Source organism: Thamnophis elegans, chromosome Z (genome assembly GCF_009769535.1).
Source record: "Thamnophis elegans isolate rThaEle1 chromosome Z, rThaEle1.pri, whole genome shotgun sequence".
NCBI lineage: Eukaryota > Metazoa > Chordata > Lepidosauria > Squamata > Colubridae > Thamnophis > Thamnophis elegans.
The window spans coordinates 105,389,105-105,413,558 of NC_045558.1; the positions used below are offsets into that span (position 1 = coordinate 105,389,105).

A 24,454-nucleotide genomic window follows, 5' to 3' on the forward strand; every position below is an offset into this window, starting at 1 on the left:
GGAGGACGGTCAGTGCATCGTCCCTAAGGATGCAATGCTGTTTTGGTGGCGAATAAATCGAACTCCCATTTACTTCAGATGAAGAAGTTAGGACCATTCATTAGTTTTAATAATTGTCATTCCTCCAGGAGCCTAAGATGGTGACCACAGCATGCTCTTTCCCCGACATTTTACGACTGCAATCGTATTAGATTGCGAAATAGTCCCTGGCGCCCAAATTATCCGGTCTGGATCTGAATCTCCAATGCCTTTAAGCCTTTCAACTTTACATCACTGTAGCTTTCGCAGTTCTAGCTCAAAGCTCGCGATTTTCCATTTATCCCCTCTCAGGCAGACATTTATATGTTCGGAAAGAATACTATAATTAATTTATTATGGCAAAACATTTTTGGACAGCTTGCAAATGTCCAAAGAAATAGAAGGAATTTATGGGGAAAGTATAGAAACTGTTGGTCTACAAAGTATTATCAACTCAAATATTTTTCTTGCAAAGCCTTTTACATCAAGGAGTGGAGGGTTTCCTACCTAAGCAGGGGGTTGGACTTGAAGACCTCCAAGATCCCTTTCAACTCTGTTATTTTATTATATTATACTGAGTTCCATAGATGGATTAAACTAGTTCAAACCGAGTGTTCCATGTTTAAAATATTGTATTAATGGAATTATAATAGATAAATCTTTGTGGATAGAATATATTCATTTTTGCAAGAGACAGCCATGTACCCCACCAAACTTTCAAGTAGTCCTACTTAGTTTTGAAGAAAAAAATTAAATGGAAGGGTGACAGTGACAGGCATGTACTTTAAAATATCAGTTGCAATTCAATAGATTTTACCTTGAAATACATATGGATAAAATAGGTTGCTACTATACCTGCAGTCCTAAACAGAACAGAAAATCATTGACTACAAAACATGTACAGAATTGGTAGAAATATGGATAATAAGTGATTGCACTTTTTCTGAAAATGGGATCACTATTTTGGACAAATAAGATTTAGGAGCATACATTAAAATAGACTTACTGACTTTTCGTGAAAGTGAGACTCCTGTATATTGCAATACAATACAGTACAATAGCAGAGTTGGAAGGGACCTTGGAGGTCTTCCAGTCCAACCCCCTGCCTGTGGAAATAATGGCAGAGACCTGCTCCCAGAGGATGTGCCATAGTGTACACGAAACAATGAAAGCGCATGGGAATGTGGAAAACAGGATGAATGAATCCTAAAAATAACTGGCCATAGGCAAGCTCTGGCCCTAAGTGATAACATTGTATGCTAATGAGTGTAATGAGAATAAAAGGGGGCTTCAGAGTCTGTTCTGAACTCTCATCCCGAGACATCTTGCCTGAGTGTCTTATTCCTCATGAGAGACCACCACACGTGGTGACCCCGACGTGATCCTGTGCCGACAGGTACGTCCCTGCTAACCCTCTGCTTACCGCCTGAAATAGGCTCGGTGCACCCAACGACGTCGCTGGCGACTGACTCTAATTCGTAAGTATGGGGGGTGGAATGTCTGCAGCTCAGAAAGTTCATGTTGAAGAGCTTAGGCAATTAGGCAGGAAAAAATATTTAAGCACCCAAGACCGTAAAACTACCAAGCCTCTCTCTAAATCAGAGGCTGTCAAATTGCTTGCCTACGTTTGGGCTAACTGTCCATCTTATCAGGAACATGGCTCCTTAAAAGCTGAGACATGGAGGAAAATTGGCACTGTCCTCCACCAGGTTCCGAGGGCTCCCCCAGATGTTCTTTGTGGAAAATTGCCTATACATTGATTCAGACACATGCTGAATCCCCTCTTCAGCCGTTGTTGAATCCACCTCCTTATCAAACAACGTCTGTTATGTTAACAACTCCTGCTCCAGACTTACGGGTTTGCCAACTCACGGCTCCTGAGGGTTTTTCCCAACCCACATGCTGTCAGACTACTGCTGACAGCCCCTCTGGCCACGCCCAACAGCCAGGAATTATTAGAGGAGCTTATCAAAAAGCAATAAAAGAAGGAGGTCTAGACGCCTCCGATTTGCAGGATGCTGAGTTGTTTCCAGTCACACACCAAAATACACAAGCAGGTATGGTTTTTGACTGGGAACCCGTACCTCTGGTAATGATTAAAGAATTAAAAACTGTGGTAAAGGATTATGGAATTACCAGTCACTACTCCAGAGGACTTCTTAATTCTCTAGCGGGTGCCTATCAACTACTACCGCAGGATTGGAAAGATTTGGCTCAGATGTTGCTTAATGGAACCCAGTATGTGGTGTTTGAGTCCGAGTACAAAAGGGAATGCTTAATAGCCCTACTATGTGTCAGGCTTTTGTGGATTTTGCATTACAACCTTTCCGTAAATCTCATCCTACTTTTTTGGTTTACCATTATATGGATGACATTTTGGTTGTGGCTCCTGGCCCAAAGGGTACAGTACAACTTATGCCAGTGATGGGCAACCTTTTTGGCGTGGTGTGTCAAAAATCGGCAAAAAATCGAGCATAACTCGCGTTGTGTGTCACTTCGACAAAAACATAATTTTGCGCAATTTATAGTTTAAACTACAAAAATGTATAATTGCAATATATAATTGTATTTAATAAACCAAAAACAAATTATTTAACATACCTGCTTAGTAACTTCTTTGTTCATCAGTCGATTTCGTATGTTGCCCTTGATATTATTGAACTTGTTTGGGGTGCCGTGAACCAGGGCTGTGGAGTCGGCTGCTTCCAGCTCCACGTCCTCATCAACATGCTGCTCCAGCCCGCCCCTGCTATGAATATTCCTAGTGACGCGAGGGCGAAGAATATGAATATTCATAGCGGGGGCGGGCCGGAGCGGCATGTTGATGAGGACGTGGAGCTGGAAGCAGCAGACTCCACAGCCCTGCCGTGAACTGAGATAAGTGTGGTGCGGTCGTAACCGACAGTCCCAGGAGTAGACTCTCTGTGCCGGCCTGACTGGAGAGAGGCGCGCACTGTTCCCGCGCTCCTCTCCTGCGGGTCCTCCCTCGCCGCGCTGATGACGTGTGTGCGCACGGCACGCACGCCTTACCAGCAGCCCCTGCGCTCAGAAAGGGGCGGCGGCGATACAGTAAGTGAGTGTGGGCGGGGGAGATCACACGTCCCCCCCCCGTTCCTCCAGCACAGATTCATCCTCGGCGGCCGTGCAGGAGCCGAGGATGAATCGCATGAAATCCTGTGCGTGTCACCCCAAATGGCTCCGCGTGTCAGCACTGACACACATGTCATAGGTTCGCCATCACTGACTTATGCTATCGGAGCTTGTTACATTATTGGCCACGTTTGGTCTTCAAGTAGCCCCAGACAAGATTCAGACCCATGAACCTTTTTCCTACTTAGGCCATAAGGTTTTGGCCTCGTACTCATCTCCGGTAATACCCTCCATCAAAATACCCTCGCCTTTGATTTTGGTTGCCTTGTAGCAAATTTTAGGCACCATAAATTTTGTAAGACCCTTTTTGGCTCTTACCACCTCGCAATTAGCCCCATTATTTATAGCATTAAAGGGACCTTTAGGCCCCTCTTCTATTGTAATTCTTACTCCAGCCCAGGAGCAAGTGTTTAGTTTAATAAATGAGGCAATGACCACCTGTTGGGTGGATCGAGCTCTACCAGACCACCCACCCTCATTGGCAATCTTTGCTACTCCTCCATTACCCACTGGGGCGCTTATACAATGCCATGACAAAAAAGTTTACGTTGTAGAATGGTTACACCTCCCTCATGCCCCACGTAAGTCCATCAGTTCCCAGCCTCATTTAATGGCTCTTTTAATAAATAAGGCTCGCTTTCGAGCTAAATGCCTTATTGGTTTTGATCTTGCTGGTTTGTATGTCCCCATTTCTCTTACTGTTTGGGAACCCCTCTTGGCCACATCTGATGTCTTACAACTTTCCTTGGCCGATTGGTCGGGTTTTGTGTCTTGTCATTTACCTTCTGATCCCCGTTTTCAACTTTTCCTCAACGTTCCCCTTTCCCTGTCTACTTCCTTGATAACTTCCCCTCTTTCGGATACATTGACGCTTTTTGTGGATGGGAGAAAAACATATGGTTCTTGTGTGTGGCAACAGGATGGATCCTGGCACACAAAAATCACCCCACCTCAATCCTCTGCTCAACGTGCTGAACTTGCCGCTACGATTTTGGCTTTTCAGACTTTTCCCCATTTACCCTTTAATTTGATTTTGGATAGCCTTTATGTGTATCATGTTCTTATTTCTTTGCCTAATTCCTATGTTTCTCCCTCTTTGGACGACTCTCTCTTAAGCCTTTTTCTTACCCTTCAACTCCTTTTGCAACGTCGCGTTTGTCCCTTCTTCCCCGCCCATATTCGTAGCCACTTGCCTTTTCCGGGCATGCTTCAAGAGCGCAATGCCTGGGCGGATGAAGCTGCTTCTGCAGCCTCCTCCATTTCCCCGGTTACTCCAGGGGATAGTCATGCCTATTTTCATCAGAATAAAAAAGCTCTTATGAAACAATTTTCTCTTTCAGCTCAGGAGGCATCAGCCATTATTCAACAATATCCTACCTGTAGCCTTCAAGCACATGCAGTTCCCCAAGGTGTCAACCCTCGGGGGACACAAAGTTGTCAATTGTGGCAAATGGACGTGACTCAATATTTGCCATTTGCCCTTTGGAAATATTTACGTTTCCATTGACACCCATTCAGGCTTTATTATGGCCACCCCCCCAACGGGGTGAGGCTACCAAACATGTTATTAATCATTGTATTCGGACTTTCTGTATTTTGGGTAACCCAACAGAGTTGAAAACTGATAATGGCCTGGCTTACACTAGTTCTGCCTTTGCGGCGTTTTCCATCGCTGGTCCATTATCCATAAATTTGGTATTCCTTATAACTCCACTGGTCAAGCCATTGTGGAATGAGCTAATCAAACTTTAAAAACTGCTCTTGCTGCACAATCCAAAAATAAAGGGGAAAATAATCCCGGCTTACCTGGAATACAAAATGTTTTAAATCTTACTCTTTACACTCTCAACTTTCTTAATGTTACCAGCACCCCGGGTCTCACGGCCGCCAGCAGGCATTTTTCTGCTTCTCCCGCAGACACTCCACGTCCACAAGTGTACTACTGACGTCTGCCGGACCCGTCCTGGAAAGGTCCTGCCTCCCTCATTACTTGGGGACGTGGTTACGCCGCAGTTGAAGACCATGGTGAAATTATCTGGACACCTGCTCGCTGTGTTCGGCCTTACATGGTGCCTGCTGACATTCCCTCGGTGTAGTACACATGGCTTGGGGGCTTGGGATCCCAATTCTTATTTACAGGACTTGAAGAAGGTTTCACAACTTTTTAATTTAACAAATTGTTGGATTTGCTTACATATCCCGGCTGATAGCAAAGGTGACATGGTGTTACACGCTATTCCTTTTAATGAAAGAGGATGGAAACAAGCTACTTGGCCTAGAACGCAAAGTTTGCTTGGCATCACATATGCTGTAGCCACCCGTGTGCAGGAACCTGCTCATTACTGTTTTTCAAGCACAGGCCGATGGACAAATGCAAAATATTTTGGCACCTACACTAATTGTAAGACCCTGATTCGATGGAATGGATTGTCTACTTGTTGTAATGCCATTAATACAACAGCGCCAGATGGAGTCAATAAATACTGGGCTTGCAGTCAAATGCAGGCCATGGTACAGTTTGCCAACTCCTCGAAAAAAGGAACTTATGACATACCTAATATGTGGTTCATATGTGGTAGAAGGGCTTACCGACAGACTCCACGAAATTGGCAAGGCGTATGTACGTTGGGATTGTTGGTTCCGGGTATATATGCTATGAAAGAATTACCTAGTGGAAGAATTCAAAATAAACGAGACACCTTCTTCGAATCCCCCCTGACGTTGGGAGGATCATCCTGGACTCAATTTTCTAGAGGTGTTCTCCCTCCACTAGGTGTTGCAATGAATTATAGAGATTTGCATTTGTTAAATAATTGGACTGTTGTTATGTTTAATGAAACTATTACTGCTCTAAAAATAAATTAATCAGGAACTGGGGGAAATACGTAGTGTAACATTGCAGAATCGTTTTGCTTTGGATATTATTTTGGCTGCAAAAGGTGGTGTTTGTGCTTTGATTCATTCACATTGTTGCATGTACATTTATGTTTCTAATATTTCTGCCACAGTGGAAAAAATGGAGTCCTTGGTACGTAACAACCCCCTGCATAGTAATGGCTCTGGTGCTATTGACATATGGGGGGCTCTGTGGTCATGGCTACCTGGTGGCTTCTGGCTGAGATCACTGATTCCTGTGATAATAACTATCATTGTATTGCTGGTGTTACTCTGTTGTTGTATTCAATGCCTCCCATCCCTGCTACAAACATGCAAAACCCTCCTTCCCTCTAATAGGGCGGACGCTCTGGCCATGGAAACCGAGGTCCGTCTGAACTTAAAGGAGGTCTCCATTGATAATATAAAAAAGAAGGAGATGTGGGAATAATGGCAGAGACCTGTTCCCAGAGGATATGCCATAGTGTACACGAAACAATGAAAGCACATGGGAATGTGGAAAACAGGATGAATGAATCCTAAAAATAACTGGCCACAGGCAAGCTCTGGCCCTAAGTGATAACATTGTATGCTAATGAGTGTAATGAGAATAAAAGGGGGCTTCAGAGTCTGTTCTGAACTCTCATCCCGAGACATCTTGCCTAAGTGTCTTATTCCTCATGAGAGACCACCACACCTGCCTAGGCAGGAAACTCTATACCAATGGTAGTCAACCTGGTCCCTACCACCCACTAGTGGGCATTCCAGCTTTCATGGTGGGCATTAGGGGTTTGCTGCAACTCCGCTTTATAAATTTTATAAAGTAAAGTTACTTCCCTACATTATAAATCACCATTACTGTGGAACCGGTGGGCAGTTAGAAAATTTTACTACTAACAGATACAAAAGTGGGTGGTAGGTATAAAAAGGTTGACTACCCCTGCCCTATACCGTTCCAGACAAATGGCTATCCAACATCTTCCTAAAGACTTCCAGAGTTGGGGCATTCACAACTTCTGGAGGCAAGCTGTTCCACTGATTAATTGTTCTAAATGTCAGGAAATTTCTCCTCAGTTCTAAGTTGCTTCTCTCCTTGATTAGTTTCCACCCATTGCTTCTTGTTCTACCCTCTGGTGCCTTGGAGAATAGTTTGACTCCCTCTTCTTTGTGGCAACTCCTGAGATATTGAAACACTGCTATCATGTCTCCCCTAGTCCTTCTTTTCATTAAACTAGCCATACCCAGTTCCTGCAACCGTTCTTCATATGTTTTAGTCTTCAGTCCCCTAATCATCTTTGTTGCTCTTCTCTGCACTTTTTCTAGAGTCTCCACATCTTTTCTAGATCATGGCGACCAAAACTGAATGCAGTATTCCAAGTGTGGCCTTACCAAGGCATTATAAAGTGGTATTAACACTTAATGTGATCTTGATTCTATCTTGATTCCCTCTGTTTATGTAGCCTAGAACTGTGCTGGCTTTTTTGGCAGTTGCTGCACACTGCTGGCTCATATTTAAATGGTTGTCCACTAGGATTCCAAGATCCATCTCACAGTTACTACTATTGAGGAAGGTACCACCTATATTGTACCTGTGCATTTCGTTTTTCTTGCCTAAATGTAGAACCTTACTCTTTTCACCATTGAATTTAATTTTATTAGATAGTGCCCAGTGTTGAAGTTTTTCAAGATTCTTCTGTATCTTAAGCCTGTCTTCTAGAGTGTTGGCTATTCCTGCCAACTTGGTGCCATCTGCAAATTTGATGAGTTCCCATTTATTCTCTCATCCAAATCATTGATGAAGATGTTGAAGAGTACTTGGGGTACTCCACTGCATACTTCCCTCCATGTAGATGCGGTTCCATTGAGGACTACACATTGAATGCGATTGGTCAGCCAGTTATGAATCCATCTGGTGGTGATGCTTTCCAAGCCACATTCTTCTACTTTATCTAGTAGTAGGTTATGGTCCTTATCAAATGCCTTACTGAAGTCCAAGTAAATTATATCAACGGCATTCTTCTATCCACTAATTTGGTCACTTTGTCAAAGAATGTAATAAGATTAGTCAGGCATGTTCTGTTTTTGACAAACTTATGTTGGTTTTTGGCTATTACTTTGTTTACTTCTAGGTGTTCACTAATTCGTTGCTTGATTATCTTTTCCAGAATTTTTCCTGGTATTGAGGTCAGGCTGATAGGTGTCTAGTTTCCTGGATTATTTTTTTTTCCTTTTTTGAAGATTGGAACCACATCAGCGCTTTTCTGGTCCTCTGGCAGTTCCCCCGTGCTCCAGGATCTCTGAAAGATATAGTTCAGTGGTTCTGAGATCTCATCTGCGAGTTCCTTCAGAACCTTGGGGTGTAATCCATCCGGTCCTGGTGATTTGAACTCGTGTAGGGTAGACAGGTGCTCACTTATCATTTTCTTCCCTATTTCAATTTGTGTTCCTAATCTGATTTTTGTGGTGCTGTTTTTGATAGGTTGGACTGTTTTATCCCTTTGTGTAAAGACAGATGCCAAAAGTGAGTTAAATAGTTCTGCTTTCTCCCTGTTGCTTGTCACCTTCTTGCCACTTTCTCCCAGCAATGAATCAATTGTTTCCTTAACCCTTTTCTTGTTTTTAACATGTTGGAAGAAGCTTTTTTTTGTTATTTTTTTACTTTTGTGGAAAGCCTTTCTTCATTGTGAGCCTTCGCTTTCTTTACTTCATCTTTACAGGCTCGGGCTATTTGCTGATATTCTGCCTTAGTTATGTCCCCCTCTTTCCACTTTTTATATTTAACTTTTTTGTCTTTCAATTTGTCAGAGAGTTCTTTATGCAGCCATGCTGGTTTCTTTTGGGAGCTGTTATTTTTCTTCCTCCTTGGTATTGTGCTATCTCATTTTTGTAATCCCATTTTTCAAAATTTCCCAAGCTTCTTGAGTTGTTTCCCCCTTGAGGATTCTCAGCCATGGAATTCTTCCCAAGCTCTCTCTAAGTTTATTGACATCTAACAGTTTAGAGGACCACTGCAGGGAGTCCTCGACTTATAATCACACTTGAGAGTGGACCTTTCATTGCTAAGCAAGGCAGTTGTTACTTAACAGTACAATTATTTAATTACTTAAGTTGCATCCAATTTTATAACCTTTTTTGCCATGGTTATTTAGTGAATCGCCACAATTATTAAGTGAAACGTGCAGTCATTAAGCAAATCCACTTCCTTCCAATGACTTCATCAGACTGGAAAGATTGCAAATGATGACCACATTACCCTGGGAGCCTGTATCATCAAAAATTTATTCCACTTGCTAAGGGCCCAAATTTGGATGGGGTAACCACAAGGAGACTGCAATGGTTGTAAGTGGGAGGACCAATTATAAATCATTTTTTCCACACAGTTATAACTTCAGTTACTAAACAAATGGTTGTATGTTGAAAACTAACTGTAGATGGCAATATTGTACATAATATGTTTCCTGTAACTGTTATTGGAGGTTTTCCAGAAGAGACTGACGAGTCAGTCATTTGTTCAGAATGGTATAGGGTCCTATGCTTGGGCAAAGAATTGGATTAGATGACCCTCAAGGTCCCTTATAACCCTATTATTCTATTTCTATGTTTGCTACTAGCTAATTGTTAGCTAGATTTTTGCAGTCCAAATATGGTACCCTTGATTAAAGAAAATGGGTGCAAAGCAGGCATCAGTGGTCAGCCTTGCAAAGGTGAAAGAAAAGTAATTCAAATGAATCATTCATGAAATTACATAGGTATCTCTGATGAACATAATTTAAAATTGTACAATGCCCAGCAGATATATATTCCTTAAAACGAGTCCTTAGAAACACTATTGAAATTAGCTATTGAAGAAGCAGAATAAATGCAAGTTAGAATTTTATATGAGGTCAGTATCAATTTTCTGGGTTTGCACAGCATGCCAAAACAGAATAACTGTACAATTTGCAATCACGTGTCATGTCAGGCTTAAAATGCAATTAGCCAGTTTGTTGTTTGGTATGTTATATAAAGGCCACCAGTAATGTGGTCTTCCAAAGTTTTGTCATCTTTAGATTTGTCAAATTTCCTTTTTGAAATTTTCCAAATCTTTAGTACATCTTCTACTATTGACTTTGATTTTAGCTACTGTAACTTTCCAGCAGTTTCCCAAGTCACTGAAATGCCAAAGAGAGTGAGACTCCAGACGAACCTTGCAAGAAATACCAGTTTTTATTTATGGCCATAGCAAAAGCTGGGTGACAAAACTATATCCAAGACATACAAAACTATATCCAAAACATGCAAGAGTGGCTCAGAGTATTATATACATTTTAGGCAGATAGAAACAAAATTTATCGAATCAGAGACAAAGATTAATTACCGTGATCTTTAAAATGTTCTTTTCTTCAAACTCCTGTCTCTGTCTACCTCTGTCTACACTATAGGAGCATTCCTGTAGCCTTATGTACGGGGTGGTAGCCCCCCTTTGCCAAGTTTTTTTCCGGCAGAATGCTTTAAGGATTTATGAGCTAGGAATTCCCTAGTTTGATTCTTTTATCTATGGGGCCTGATATTCCCGTGTAACAATTTCTTCTATGTTTTCAAGAATGTGCCTACCATTGAAGCCAAGAATAGAAGCTAGACGCAGCAGTGAGATGACATTTGCAGTAATGCCATCCAGTATTGTTACAATTTGCTAGGCTAGAAAACAACTAATTTCTGACAGTATATAATAATATAAGCAGAAGCCAATAACAAAGCTTAATTCTTAATAAATGGTTTCTAGGAGTATATCATATCAGAAGCAAACAGCAAATATTGGTTTAATCAGTAACAATTATATAGTAACATAAGCAATTCATAATAAAAGCAAATAGCCAATATTCATTCATGTTGATTCATATACTCCTTCACTACATATATTTACTGGTAGTTACATTCCCAAACACCTAAAAATGAGATTACCTCCATCCCTGTTAATGTTCTGGAAGTCCCTCAAGACCTGGCCATGTCACCAGGTTGAGATCCCAGGAAATCAGCAACATTCCAAGATGACTTTATTAGTGTGGTAAATACTCTCTCCAGTGCCTTGTGTTTTTTATATTTCATTACAGTAATAATTATTTTGCATTTTCAATAATGATTAATGAAATAATCATTTTTGTGAGATAGGTGGCTATTTAAATTTGATAAACATACTGTTTGAAGAAATACATCCATCTTGGCTCTCCTGAAATTTCCAGAGAGAGAAATATTCATTTCTTTATATTCTGTATAATTTTGTATAACACTTTTCATGACTCATTAGCATCTTTTAAATATATGTTATAAATCTCCAAGCAAAGTACACTACAGGACAGTACTCTTTTACCATAGGGAAGTTCTTCAATATCTATTGATACTTTTGAATGTGGGGGTAGGAGGGGCTTTTTCCAACTTAATAGGTGTGTGTTTTGAATGAGTGGGCCCACTATATATGCATCAATGGGACAATCAAAAATGGATAATAAGAAACGGAGAGAAGGGCTCCTAACATTAAAAATTATATCCTAACAAATATACTAGTTCATTAAAGTGGAGTTATATTTTATGGCTTTCTGAGACACGTCTATTTTAAAACTTGGGAGCGGCAAAAATCAGATCATATAGCAGCAAAGAGTTTCGTGCCACGTGTCGTACAGGGAAACACATCTACCCATAAAGCTGTAAAACTATTGAGTAAGTGTGAAATAAGTATCTAGTGAAAATTGCAACTTGAAACATTACGCGAATCTTGGTGAATGTCCCCTTGTTCACCTGGTAATCAAGCCGGATACTGATGAGTCCGTATCTCTAAGACTTCTGGGAAATGTAGTTTGGTTATTCAATGGTGCGAACAGTCAGAAGCCGGCAATTGCAGGTAACGGGGAGGTGATAAGTAATTGAACGAAAGAGCAATGGTGAAAGCGGACAAAATCGGGGGGAAAAAAGAGAGAGAGAGAAAGGGGGAAATCTTTTGAAATCGATCTTGGGAAATTCAGAAACGGAGCTAAAAAGAATAGTTGATTAATATTTCGTTCTAATATTATAATGCTTAAAATATAGTTTTAAAACTTTATTTAGTATATATTATTGTGCTCTGGGGAAGGTGGGGGGAGTAATATAATATACGTCCAGTCAGCACATGAAAATTTTCTAGCATCGTGTTTTGTATTCCTAATGAAAAATGTTCGATTTAGCTTATGCGTGACTTATTGCCCTTTAGGGGATTATGTTGCTTTGCCCTCAAGAAATCTGTTCCCAGAAATCCTGGAAGTAGTTTGAGGAGAAGAGGGGCTAATGCAGACTTTTCAGGTTTGCCAGATCAGGACTTCTGGATGCCGGAAATCATTACGGTGGTGTACTGAAAGCATCAGAAGAATCGGGAAGTTCCTAGTGTGAAAGTTGTCCTTGAATTGTGATGCTTTAAGTATGTAATTCTGTGTTTTTCCCCCCAGCTTCTCAAAATTGAAATTATTTGTGAGCGATTGTGAGTTTTTTGAACTTTACTTTGAAGCCATCATTGGGGATAGTGCTTGAACAACTAGAATAATTGATTGTAATATTTATTTATTTTTATTTAGTTAGTCACTCATATACAAGATAACAGGAATAAAATAAACATGAATAAGAACACAGGAAATAGGTACAAATAAATGGGTACATTAGGACAGGGATGTTAGGCACACTGGTGCACTTATGCACGTCCCAATATAGATATAGTAGATATAGATATAGATATCTGGAGAATTCTGGGAGTTGAAGTCCATGCATTTTAAAGTTGCCAAGGTTGAGAAACACTTGCCTAGAGGAAGATCTGTAAATAGAACAAAACAAAGCTGTTTCCTCCTGCTAATTCTCCAGCCTTGAAATCTCTAGATTTTTGGATGCTATCAGCCATAAACTACTAGTGAAATGATTTGGGTTGGAAGTCTTTAGCTTGTCAAATGAAAGAAGAACATTTGAAGACTTTTATTCTGTTCTAGAAAAAATTGTTTGTGGAGCCACAGCTAAAAATTGATGAGGGTTAATAAAATCTACTCTTGATCTCTAAATGCTCACTTTACACCATGATCTCTTGCCCCAGAAAATGTTGTGTAGGGGATAATATGGATTTAATGGGGTTACATATTCCACAGGCCTGAGGTAGTTATTGAAAACATCTGTTTCCAGGTCTGTTCTTCCATGGTCTGTCAAGGACAGAAGACATGCAGCATTTTTTTATAGGTGAATCAAATAGGATGAAGATATATTTTTGAGGGTTCTCCTATTGGAAATCTTTCCCTTTAGTAGAAGAATATTTCTGTTCAAAGCCATTTCCATTCCATTCTATGACCCATCTCAAAAAGTTCAATCAAATCAGCATGCAGCTTATATCCTATGCCACTTTTCCATCCCCCTGGAATAGTTATTACTCATTATTTGTATAATAAATGACTATGAGCAGTGTACAAATTCTGGAAAATCCTTGAAAACAGATAAAAGATGAAATCAAATGAACAGTCCAGACTAAAACAATCTTATGAACAACGCAAATAAAACTAAATAAGAGTTCTACACAACCAATAACACATCAACCTCAGACCTGGGTGGAACTAAAGTCAAGTTTTCAGTTCTTTCCTTATCTCTGGTGGGAGAGCGGGGAGAGAACACTATTCCAGAAGATACCACTTTTAATAGTTTTTCCTCCAAGACCTGCATGGCCTTCACATAGGCCATAACAACCTGACTGTTTGAGGAGCTGTGCAGTTTTGTGGCTTCATTAGCCTTCTATGTTTTAATTTTGTATTCCCTGGATAGTTGGGTTGTTTTAACAATAAAATAAAGACAATAACATGAAATAAATAATCTTTATTATGGTTCATTGCTTAGTCAGCCTGATATTCAGATTGGATTTGGCATTTTTGTCCACCGATTGAGTCCTTACCAAGGACTTGGGATAGCAGATGTTGATGTTGATGTCATCGCAAGATGTAAGTTGTTTCCAAGTTTAGCTGCCATTTGTATTTGATTGATGATGAATTATTATTATTATTGGTACTATTGGTGCTGCAATATATTGATTATGTGGCAAATACATTGTCTGGAACTACGTAGCTATTTGAAATACATTTTTCTAGGACTCCCTTTAACAAACAAAGTATATTTCAAGGTATTTGTTTTCATTTCTAATACAGCCTTTCTCAGCCTGAGGCTTACTAGACAGTTTTTCTTCCAACTTCCATAAATCCATGGTGGCTGGGTATAATGGATATTTACACATCTTCATGCTACCAAATTAGAAAAGACCACTATATGCTTTCCAGACCCAAATTTAGAATGGAATTTCCTTCTTGGCCGCCCTCAAGAAATACTCTGTATTCTAACTAAAATTATCTTCTCCATAGAATTTAATAAACTGGATTTTTCTGTGCCCATCTTTCACTTGGATGGTTTTACTTCTCACATTGCTATTTTCTGCTTCTAATCTTCTTGGTTGCTGCAACATCTTTTATATGTGGAGTCCTTATAATCTGATTATTTTATATTTCAGTTGATAGGATTTTAAAAAACTAAAAACAAAAGAAAGGTATGTTTGTTCCTATAGTTAACCACTTTGGACATCTTTGGTGGGGAAAGGAGAATGCAAGTGTTTTTAAAATATTATTTTAAACATAATAATTAATTTAGGCTCCAACTGTGTTAAACTACTGATATTATTTCTGCATCATGATGTAGTTCTTTTCCACTCTTGTTTGTGTGATTTAGGCATGTTCCTGTGATTTAGCTCATATTTGTCCATATTTTTCTACAAGCTTGTATCATTATTTTGGGATTTTTTAAAATATTTTTTTTTTGAATAAACACAGACAAAACACAACAAACATCACAAAAATATCTTCTACTACAAATAGTAAAAAGTGTGTCAATTGGTTACAAAGAGCTTTCATGCATCCCTCCCACAGTCAACACCTACAATTCATATCAAGTTATATATTTTGAATCAAATATATTTATATATATTACTATCATCATATCTCAATCTTCATATGACTATAATTGTTTTTACGTCCCTTTATATAAAATAATCCAAAATGTAAAGCAAAACCACATGATGGCATTCTGTTATCTATTTTCAATATTATCCATTACATCTTTATAACACTTTCTAAATAAAAATTAATTATGTTTAATAACAAAGTTTCTAAACCTCCTTTCTTAATCACTGTTTACAATTTATATCCAATTTCCCTTTTATCATGTCAATACAAATATTACATTATTATTATTATCAATCATTTATTTAACAATATCCGTCATCATTTCATTTTGGGGGGGAGGTCTGAGTTTAACTAAACTTAACTTATTCTTTTTTAAAATATTATAAGCTTTCATACATAACAGAGTTTCCAAACTTCCTTTCATGATCACCATTTAGAATTTATACCAAATTTCTTCTTATCAAACCAATATATGTGTGTACATTGTTATCATTATCAATTATTTATCTATCTATATCCACTTCATTTTTAACATAATGTTCTAATTTTAACTAAATTTGACTAATATTTTGTTATTAGTTTTCATAACCTGTGTCTTTCCAGTAATAGTGCAGTCTTATGTCTTTTGCTATTTGTGGAATAAGTCTTCTGGTTTTTTCCTTAATCAAATTTGTGTGGACTTCTCTTTGCAACTTGTTGCTTTTTACATATCTTATAAAATCTTGAGACCCTCCGTCAGCTTCTTTAATCAGCTTATCTTTGGTGATCAGTACTGCTTTTGTCAAAGTTTTTCTCCTTGAATCCATCAATTCTTCTCTTTTTTCTTCTTCTATACCTTGAAATCTGGGGTAGAGCTCCTTTCCATCTATCTTCCCTTTCAGTTCATCATCAGTATCCACAATTATCTTGCCTCTTTGTTCATTTCTCCCCTGGGTTTTTAGGACTCTAACCTCCACGTTTTCCATTTGCTGGATATCTTCAACTCTCCCATCAAATTTCACTGCATTACAATCTATATTTTCCAATCTCTTCTCAATTCTCTCTGTTGTTTCTAATAATTTTTGAATTTCAAACATAATCTGTTGTAATGTTGTGGTTTATTTTTGGTGCTATACCATTCTTGAAACTAGTAAACACTGCCACTCTAGTTTCAAAACAAGGTTTTGTTTTCACTTCTCTCCAGCTGCCAAAGAAGCATCCAAAGAGCATCCATGCTCTTCTCCTTATCTATTCTGTAAACAAGCTGAAGCCTTTGAAGTGCAAAGTCAAAATGATCAAAGAGAAAAAAAAGAAAGCAATATTTCCAGGACTCAACCTCCAACCTCCAAGTGGCAGTGCAACTTCTTTTCCCTCTGATATTACTACCCTCTTTATATTCCTTTTATATCTTCTTTTATTCCAGACTTAAAAGAAACAAAATTCTTAAATGGAGCAAAATGAAGAGAAAAAAACCCATCCAAATCAATATTATAAAAATAAAGAAAAAGATTTAATCCATAGGTAAAAAAGAAATAGAAGAAAAACCAATACTTTCACTTTAAAAAGTAGGAAATATTTGCAAGACTTCCATCCATAAAAGAAAATGAAAAAAAAGGATAACACACTGTCCAATATAGCTTAATTTCACCGCTTATTTTCTTTTCTTTGCAAGTTTAATTTAGCTTTGATTTTTTTGTGGGGGAGACTCTTTTATAACAATAAAAAGTCTTCACCAGATGGACACACTTTCTCTTTCGGCTTTCCTCCCTTTGCGGAGCTGTCCCAACTTCAGCAGCTTTTGGCTAGGCTTTTGTCGCCAGCAAGAAGAGATTCTCTTGGATCAATCAGGGACTTTGCGATGTCCCTGAGATCAACAAAACATACTCTTCCCTGTCACCGTCTCTTTGGGATGGTTTCGGTCCAAAAGGACCGTCTAGTGGCAAAAAAAATTGCCTGTGATGTTGGAGCTCCGAGATTGCACGTTGTACCGTTGCGACATCAGCTCCTGTCTCCTATTTTGGGATTTTTTTAAAGTTAGTTTTGGAACTCTATAATGGAAACAGAAGCAACATGCAGTATAGTAAGAAAAGAAAAAAAGGCCAAGATAGTGGCTTTGATCATACTGTGTCCTACTGCCCCAGCTGCCATCTTGACATTTTATACCCTACACTATACAGGTAGTCCTATAATGGCATCATATCCACTGAAAATTTTTGAAATAATAAAGGATTATTAAGTGCATATTTCTGCCCTACGTCATCTTTCCCAACTCTCTGATTATATTTTTATTTAATTTTATTATTTAATTTTATTCATTTATATAGCTGCCCATTTTTATCAAAGTCTGTGAAAAAAGAAAAGAAAGAAATGACAGTATATGAATGTTAAAGGGTAATGGATGTTTATTAATAGGGTATGCATGTATCCATTTGTGGCACTAGGATAACAAGAGAAAGGTTCCCAGCAAAGTGTTTTGATACAAAACGGCTACTGGTGTTTGTCATTGATTTTACAAGGTCCTTTCCGACTTTCAGTGATGGCTTCTCAGATGACTATTGCTGAGAAATCTGAAGTTCACACATCTAAAATGTGGCCAGATTGGCTTATAAGCAGAGCTTGCATCATCATGTGCTGCTTCTTTATTGTTATGGAAATCGTTTAACTATCTCCTGAACAACTTTGTTGCTTTATTTCTGCATTGCAAAGGCATTGGCTCAGCAAGAGTTTGTCAGAAACACATTTTAATTCTTCTCATCTATTTCAGTTTCACCACCATGGATATCTTTTACACTAGCGGCGTCCAATTTGCTGAAACGCTTCAGGGTGCTCTGCCTGGACTGGATGATTTTTGGCTTTGGGTAACCTTTTTGGGAGATCCCAAATGTGTCTTCATATTTTATTTCCCTCTTGCCTACTTCCTGCTGGATAAGAAGATTGGATTGACAGTGCTGTGGTTGGGCCTAATCTCAGAATGGCTAAATTTGACGTCTAAATGGTGAGGAAAAATGAAGGGAAAAAGAATATTCCAGAATTAGACTGGATTTTTTCCTGTGAACTGTTTGGAATGTTTGGAACCTAGCCATTCAATTTTTGGCATCCAGAAAGAACCCATAGGAACAAGGGAAGTATTATTTGGAAGTTGAGTTTCTACAGTAAGACAGTAACTTCTGTGCTTTTGTAAGATGGAGAATGATAGATTCAGCTTTTTGTGACATAGAAGGAAGAGTCAACATCCAGGAATTAAACACAGAACATAAACTTTGTTCTGCACCGAGGACATTTTATAGAGCTAGCTCCAATTTATACAGAGGAAGAACTCCTTTTCATGGTTTATAAATGAATGCTTTTATGGCTGAAATGGCATTCACATAGCAAATATCAAATATATAAGAGAACTGACTTTAAATTAAAGTAATTACTTAAACAACCCCAAGATGAAAGAACCTATTCAGTGATTCTGGATGGTGAGGAGAAGCAGAAAATCAGTCATGAAAGGAATTGGAATATTTGATTTATTTGTTAGACTTATAGCCTGCCTTTTTTTTTGAAGCCTATTATGTGAGGAATCTTGTAATAGCTTGGACTCATAAAAAATAATTCACTCAAAGTCACACTCTGAATTTCCACTTTCAGCCCATGCTGCACTGTGTTTGAATAGGATGGCTTGAATTGCAGCCAGTAGCACTTATATTAGTTATTAACCAACAGTCCATTAGTGTTCAATTTGCTGGAGTTTAATAGAATTTTAAAGCAGCAAAATATGTTTGCCTTTCAGAGGAATTAATATCAAGGATTAGAACAAATTTGGAACTATTCATTAATGGAACAAATGTTCTTGTTCTGTCCATGATAAAGAATTACAGAATTATAGAATTGTTATAAGAACAAGAGAAAGATGAGTTATAGTACTATAATAGTCCTTAAAACTTGGAATACAAGTTTGTGTATATAGGTAGTCCTCAACGTACGATCAAAATTGAGCCCCAAATTTGTGTTGTTAATTGATACATTTGTTAAGTGAATTTAGCCCCATTTTACAACCTTAATTGCCATAATTGTTAAGTGATTCACTGCAGTGGATAAGTTAGTAACACAGTTGTTAAGTGAATCTGGCTTCCTCATTGATTTTGCTTGTCAAAAGGTTGCAGGAGGGGATCCCATGTTCTTGGGCCACAACAGCAATCATAAGTATGGACCAATTGCCAAACATCTTAATTTTGATCACATGATCATGGGGATACTACAAAGGTCATACGAGTGAAAAATGGTTGTAAGTCATTTTTTTCAGTGCTGTAGTAACTTTGAACGGTCACTAAATGAACTGTTGTAAGTCGAGGACTGCCTATATACATGAATAGGGCTTTTTTGGAAGAAAAGGTTGAGTTGACTATCACCCATGCATTAGAAAGGATTGTAGATGGGTTGAAGAGCAGTGTGGACATATTGCCTGCATTCTACCTGGCAGTCACCCTTTGCCGCCACTCTGTGCACTTCATTGGCCTGTGAAGAGCTCTATGTGTGCGTTCCCATGTTTGTAAATGAAGCACATATAGCATGTGAAGGAGACTTTGATTTAATTGGAAACTGTTGTCCTCTTTATTCTTATGATACCTGTTAGTTATAGGTGTGAGACCTGATTCTCTCTGTGATGAGCCCAGTAGAAATTAACAAAACAATGTCTGGTTGCAGATAGTTCTGCCTTCATAAAAGCTTGCAATCCTTCTGCTGTAAAATACAAATTAGAGTCAGTGGTCTTACGCTGATAAAAAGTAATATTTAGTTAGAATGGTGCAGGCTTGAAGTATTTTCTAGAACTTGTGAAACTGGTATTCTAGTTCACCTTCAGTTCTGAAAGGTCTCTTAATCACTGTAGGCCAGATGCATTCTTTATGCCCAATATTCCTCATTGGATTGTTGTAGCAAAATATTGGGTGAGGATTAGTGCTATCAAATATTGGATTAATGCTATCTAATGTATATCACCTTGAGTTCTTAGAAGAAAGATGTATATAAATCAAATTAATCAATCAATAAAACTAGAACAAGAAAAGTTGTCAATTGTAAACTAGTAGATAAGATGGCAAGTAAATTTAAATTTCCTAGCATTTTGGAAGTCTTGATTTTGTTCTTCCCAGCTCTTAATTATATACCGTGTTTCCCTGAAAATAAGACAGGGTCTTGTTTTCTTTTGGCCCACAAAATATGGCTTGGGTCTTATTATCAGGGGAGGGCTTATTGTTTTGGGGTTGCTGGGTGGCTGCTCTCTTTCGGGTGGGCTTCCGAAGAGCCAGGCACAGCCTCAGGGGCGAACAGCTGTGTTGCACTGTTGCAGCAGCGCAACACAGCTGCCATGAAGTGACCACGCTCACAAGCAGCCACCCGGCAAACCCCTTTTCCAGCCAGGCATAGTGCCATTAATTGACTTCGGGGTATTGCCAAGCCACTTGAACACCTTTGCCTCCCCCCCGGTTCCTGCGGCTTGACACCTTCGGGATACAGCTAGGTTGATGACCAGTGCTCTGCCTGGTCAGAGGGGGGGGGCTGTCCAAGGGGCTTATTTTCAGGGGAGGGCTTATATTTTTGCCCACCCGAAAAATGTGGCATGGCCTTATTTTCAGAACATTTCATGAAACACGGTATATTTCCTCTTCCTCCTATTTCCAAGGTTGTTATTTGGTGAACGGCCCTTCTGGTGGATCTCTGAATCTGGATTTTCCAAGAAGAAGGAAATTTTTATCCGTCAATTCCCATCCAGCTGTGAAACAGGACCAGGTTGGTAATCCAGTCCAATAGAAAATAGGAATTGGAGAAAATAAGTGTTGATGTTACCTTCTCCCCACACTCTTGAAATACTGTCCTGTAAGGTTCTTGAATGGTGTCATTAATTTACTTTTAATTTCAACCTGTTTTTCTTTGGGTCAATCAATGTTTCCAGATTGGCTGTGCCTACCATGCCAATTATTGTGTTAATAGGCAAGGCTTTCTCATGACACTCATTTTGTGAGAATAATGACAACATACTTTTATATTGTTTGATCATCCAAATCACCTCATTCCAGTCTCCTAGGAAATACCAATTTTGACATGGAAAGTTCAATGCTTTACCTATAGGATCTTTATAATGCTATTTTTTGTCTTCATTTGGACCATATATTCCCAGTTTCAAAGTCTTAGCCCCATCTGAGTATCATATTTTTCAGAGTATAAGATGCACCTTTTTTCCTCAAAAAAGAGGCTGAAAAGCTGGGTGCGTCTTATATACCGAGTACAGCATTTTTTGCCTCCTGAAGCCCCGCCCTTCAGCAAAATGGTTGTGCATATCCTTATGGAGGCTTTTAGAGAGCTCCTGGGGGGCTAGGGAGGGCAGAAATGAGCAAAAACAGGCTGTTTTTTGCCCTCCCCAGCCCCCAGCAGCACTCTATAAGCCTCCATAAGGCTATGCATGCAATTTTTTTTGACAAAAAACCGGGCCCGTTTTCGTGAAAAACAGGCCATTTTTTGCTAGTTTTTGCCCCCCCCAAACCCACAGAAGCATTCTGCAAGCCCCCCCCAAGGCTATTCATGCCTTTTTTTTTTTTTGAAAAAAAAAGCCCATTTTTGTGAAAAATGGGCCGTTTTTAGGAGGTTTGCAGAATGCAAAAACTTTTTTTCCCTTTTGGAAAGTTCTTTAACTGATTGATGAGAATTACATTGATCAAGTGCTGTGCCAGGAGAAACACCTACCTATTTACTGTATTTCTCTCTTTTTCTCTCCCTCTCTATCCCTCTACCTACCCACTTTTTAAAAAAAATTGCCGCTCCAAAACCTTGGTTTGTCTTATACTCCGAAAAATACGTTAATTGTTTTTATCATAGTATAAAACAGAAGTGAGAACAAAGATTTAAAAAAATGGGGAAGATAAAAAGAAAGGGAAAGAACTGTGGGATGAGAGGAAGAAAAAGGAGGGAAAGCATTAACTTCCAACTTTTTTCAGTGCAGCAGAATAAAAATAATAAAATAGTTTCAACCTTTTACTTATAGAAATAGCTAGTACATATAATAGGAAATGTATTTAATCAGTAATTCCCAAAATTAGAATTTCATTTTTCCTGTTTTATATTTTTAAAAAATCTGTTTCTAATATCTGTTTCTTCTAAGGAAATCATACCTTGTTGAACTTTTCCAAATAATGAAGTACAGGTAGTTCTCAACTTGTGACCAGAATTAGGGCTGGACTTTTTGTTATGTTAGGTGGTCGTAAAGCAAGTCATCACATAATCAGACCCAATTTTATGATCATTTTACTGTTTTCATTAACTAAATCACCACGGATGGTAAACGAATCATGTGGCCATTAAGCAAATCACGTGGTCATTAAGCAAATCCAGCTCCCTCAGTGGAGGGTTTTTTGCCATGCAAATCGCAATCACGTGACCACAGGATGCTGCAAAGGGTTGTAAATCCAAAACTGGTATCTAAGCGCCCAAATTGCAATCATGTGATTGCGCGACTGAGACCTTCATACCTTCAAATCATCATTGACCAAACAGTTGTAAGTCGAGAACTATATTTTTTTCTATTTTGAGGAGCATTTGCTCCTTTTTTTTACATATTAAGCATTTGTAATCCATAGTTAACAAGTATTTATTTTTCTAAAATATTGGTGTAAGTGCCCACTGTGATAGTATCTTCAGTGTCCACCTGTATCTGCTGTGGCATTTGTTTAGTTACCTCTGTCATTGTCACTTCTGTTTGCTTTTCCTCCAATTCTTCTTTTGAGTTTTCCTAGAAAGTCTTTTGCTTTTTGCACAGGGTTCAGTCTGAATCTCTGTTGTCGCAAAGGGGCTTTTTCAAAAGGCAACTAGATTTTCTGGAAAGAACTTCAGAGCTGACGAAGCTTCTTGGATCAGAAGCAAAATGTCTTCAAAAAACAACAACAACCCAGAATGTCCAATTGCCTCTTGAAAAAGCACCTTTGGGACAACCATGACCTGGATGACTAAGGATCTCCATAGACCCAGGGGTGTAAAACTCTATTTCATTGAGGGCTGCATCAGGGTTGTGTTTGACCTTGGGGCGGGGAGGGGGAGGCTGGCCAGTTTGTCACTCATATCAGGGGCGCCTGTGGTGACCCGAGCACTCTGCCAGAAAAAAATGGGCTCCCTAGTTCTGTTTTCGCCTGTCATGGTCTCCTGCAACCTTCTGCCAGCGAAAAGAGAGTTCATGAGGGCCACCTGAAGCCTTCCTAAACGCCATTTTCACTGGCTGAGGCACCATGGTCTGGTCTTTCACTGTTTCCAGGGTGGCCCCATGGGCCAGATCTAAGCACCCCGCAGGTCAGATCCGGCCCTTGAGCCTTGAGTTTGATACCCCTGCTGTAGACTGAATCTCTGTTGTTTAAAACTAAAAATCTCCCTTTCAACTTATCCCATCTAAATGGAACCTTTTCCCATTTGAATTTGTTGACAATAATTAATATCATTAAAATCAAATAATCAAATTAACCAATTAATAATTACTTAACATGATAACAGAAGTTCTCTGTTATCTTTACAGGTAGTCTTCAACTTATGATCAACGGACCTATCTCTAGGGGGGTGTTTACTGGATTTGAAGCCCTGATGGTGCAGCTGCCACCCCTGCAGTCATGTGACTGCACTTGGGTACTCCACAATGTTTATAGCTATAAATTGTGTGCTACAGACCATGGTTACATTTTGCAATGGTTTTGACTAAAAACGGCATTTACCATATTTTTCGCTCTATAAGACACAATTGCCCCCCCCCCAAAAGTGGGTGGAAATGTCTGTGCATCTTATAGAGTGAATATTGTGGTAGGGAGGAGGGGGGTTGGTGTCACCACCTCTACCGCCTGTCACCGCTGCCACTGCTTGCTGTCGCCATGAAACATTGGAGCCTTCGCTGCTGAGCAGCTGATCGGTGATTCGATTGGCCTCCTGGAATACCACCAATCAGCACTGATCACTGCCACCGCCAATTAGCGGTAGCAATAGGCAGCAAGCAGCAGCAGTAGGCAGTGAGTGAGGTGGTGGCAAATAGTGGTGGCGAGTGGCGCAATGGAGCCACGTGCTGGGCCTCAATAACATGCTGACGCTGACGAGGCTGTTTGCTGCAGGGACGCTAGCCAAATGAATACCGGATGGATGCTGGGAGTCAGAGGCAGATTTTTTTTCTTGTTTTCCTCCTCCAAAGCTAATGTGCATCTTATTGATCTGATGCATCTTATAGTGGGAAAATACAGTACTTCTGATTTTTATTTTATTTTATGTCTAAAACCACACTCATAGCAAACTCTCGGTTGACTTAACAATCACTGCACGAAAAAGATTGCAAAATTGGGCTGGTCATCTGACCCAATCCATTTAATGAGATGAGTTACGACCATGATAGGCAGGCTCCATTACGGTGGTAATTTAAGGACTACCCATAGATCATTAATTTAATAACACTGTGTAAC

The 24,454-nt window shown here is 39.2% G+C and overlaps 1 protein-coding gene across 1 annotated transcript in view; it reads left to right on the forward strand.

Moving 5' to 3' along the window:
- Positions 1-11,902: 11,902 nt before the first annotated feature.
- The window catches only part of G6PC3 (glucose-6-phosphatase catalytic subunit 3), a 29,955-nt gene continuing 17,403 nt past the window's right edge, over positions 11,903-24,454 (forward strand). The window contains exons 1-3 of the mRNA XM_032237896.1: positions 11,903-11,917; positions 17,761-17,991; positions 20,662-20,768. Coding sequence (XP_032093787.1) covers positions 17,771-17,991; positions 20,662-20,768 — 328 coding nt within the window. The 5' untranslated portion in view covers positions 11,903-11,917; positions 17,761-17,770. The remainder of the gene's footprint in view (positions 11,918-17,760; positions 17,992-20,661; positions 20,769-24,454) is intronic.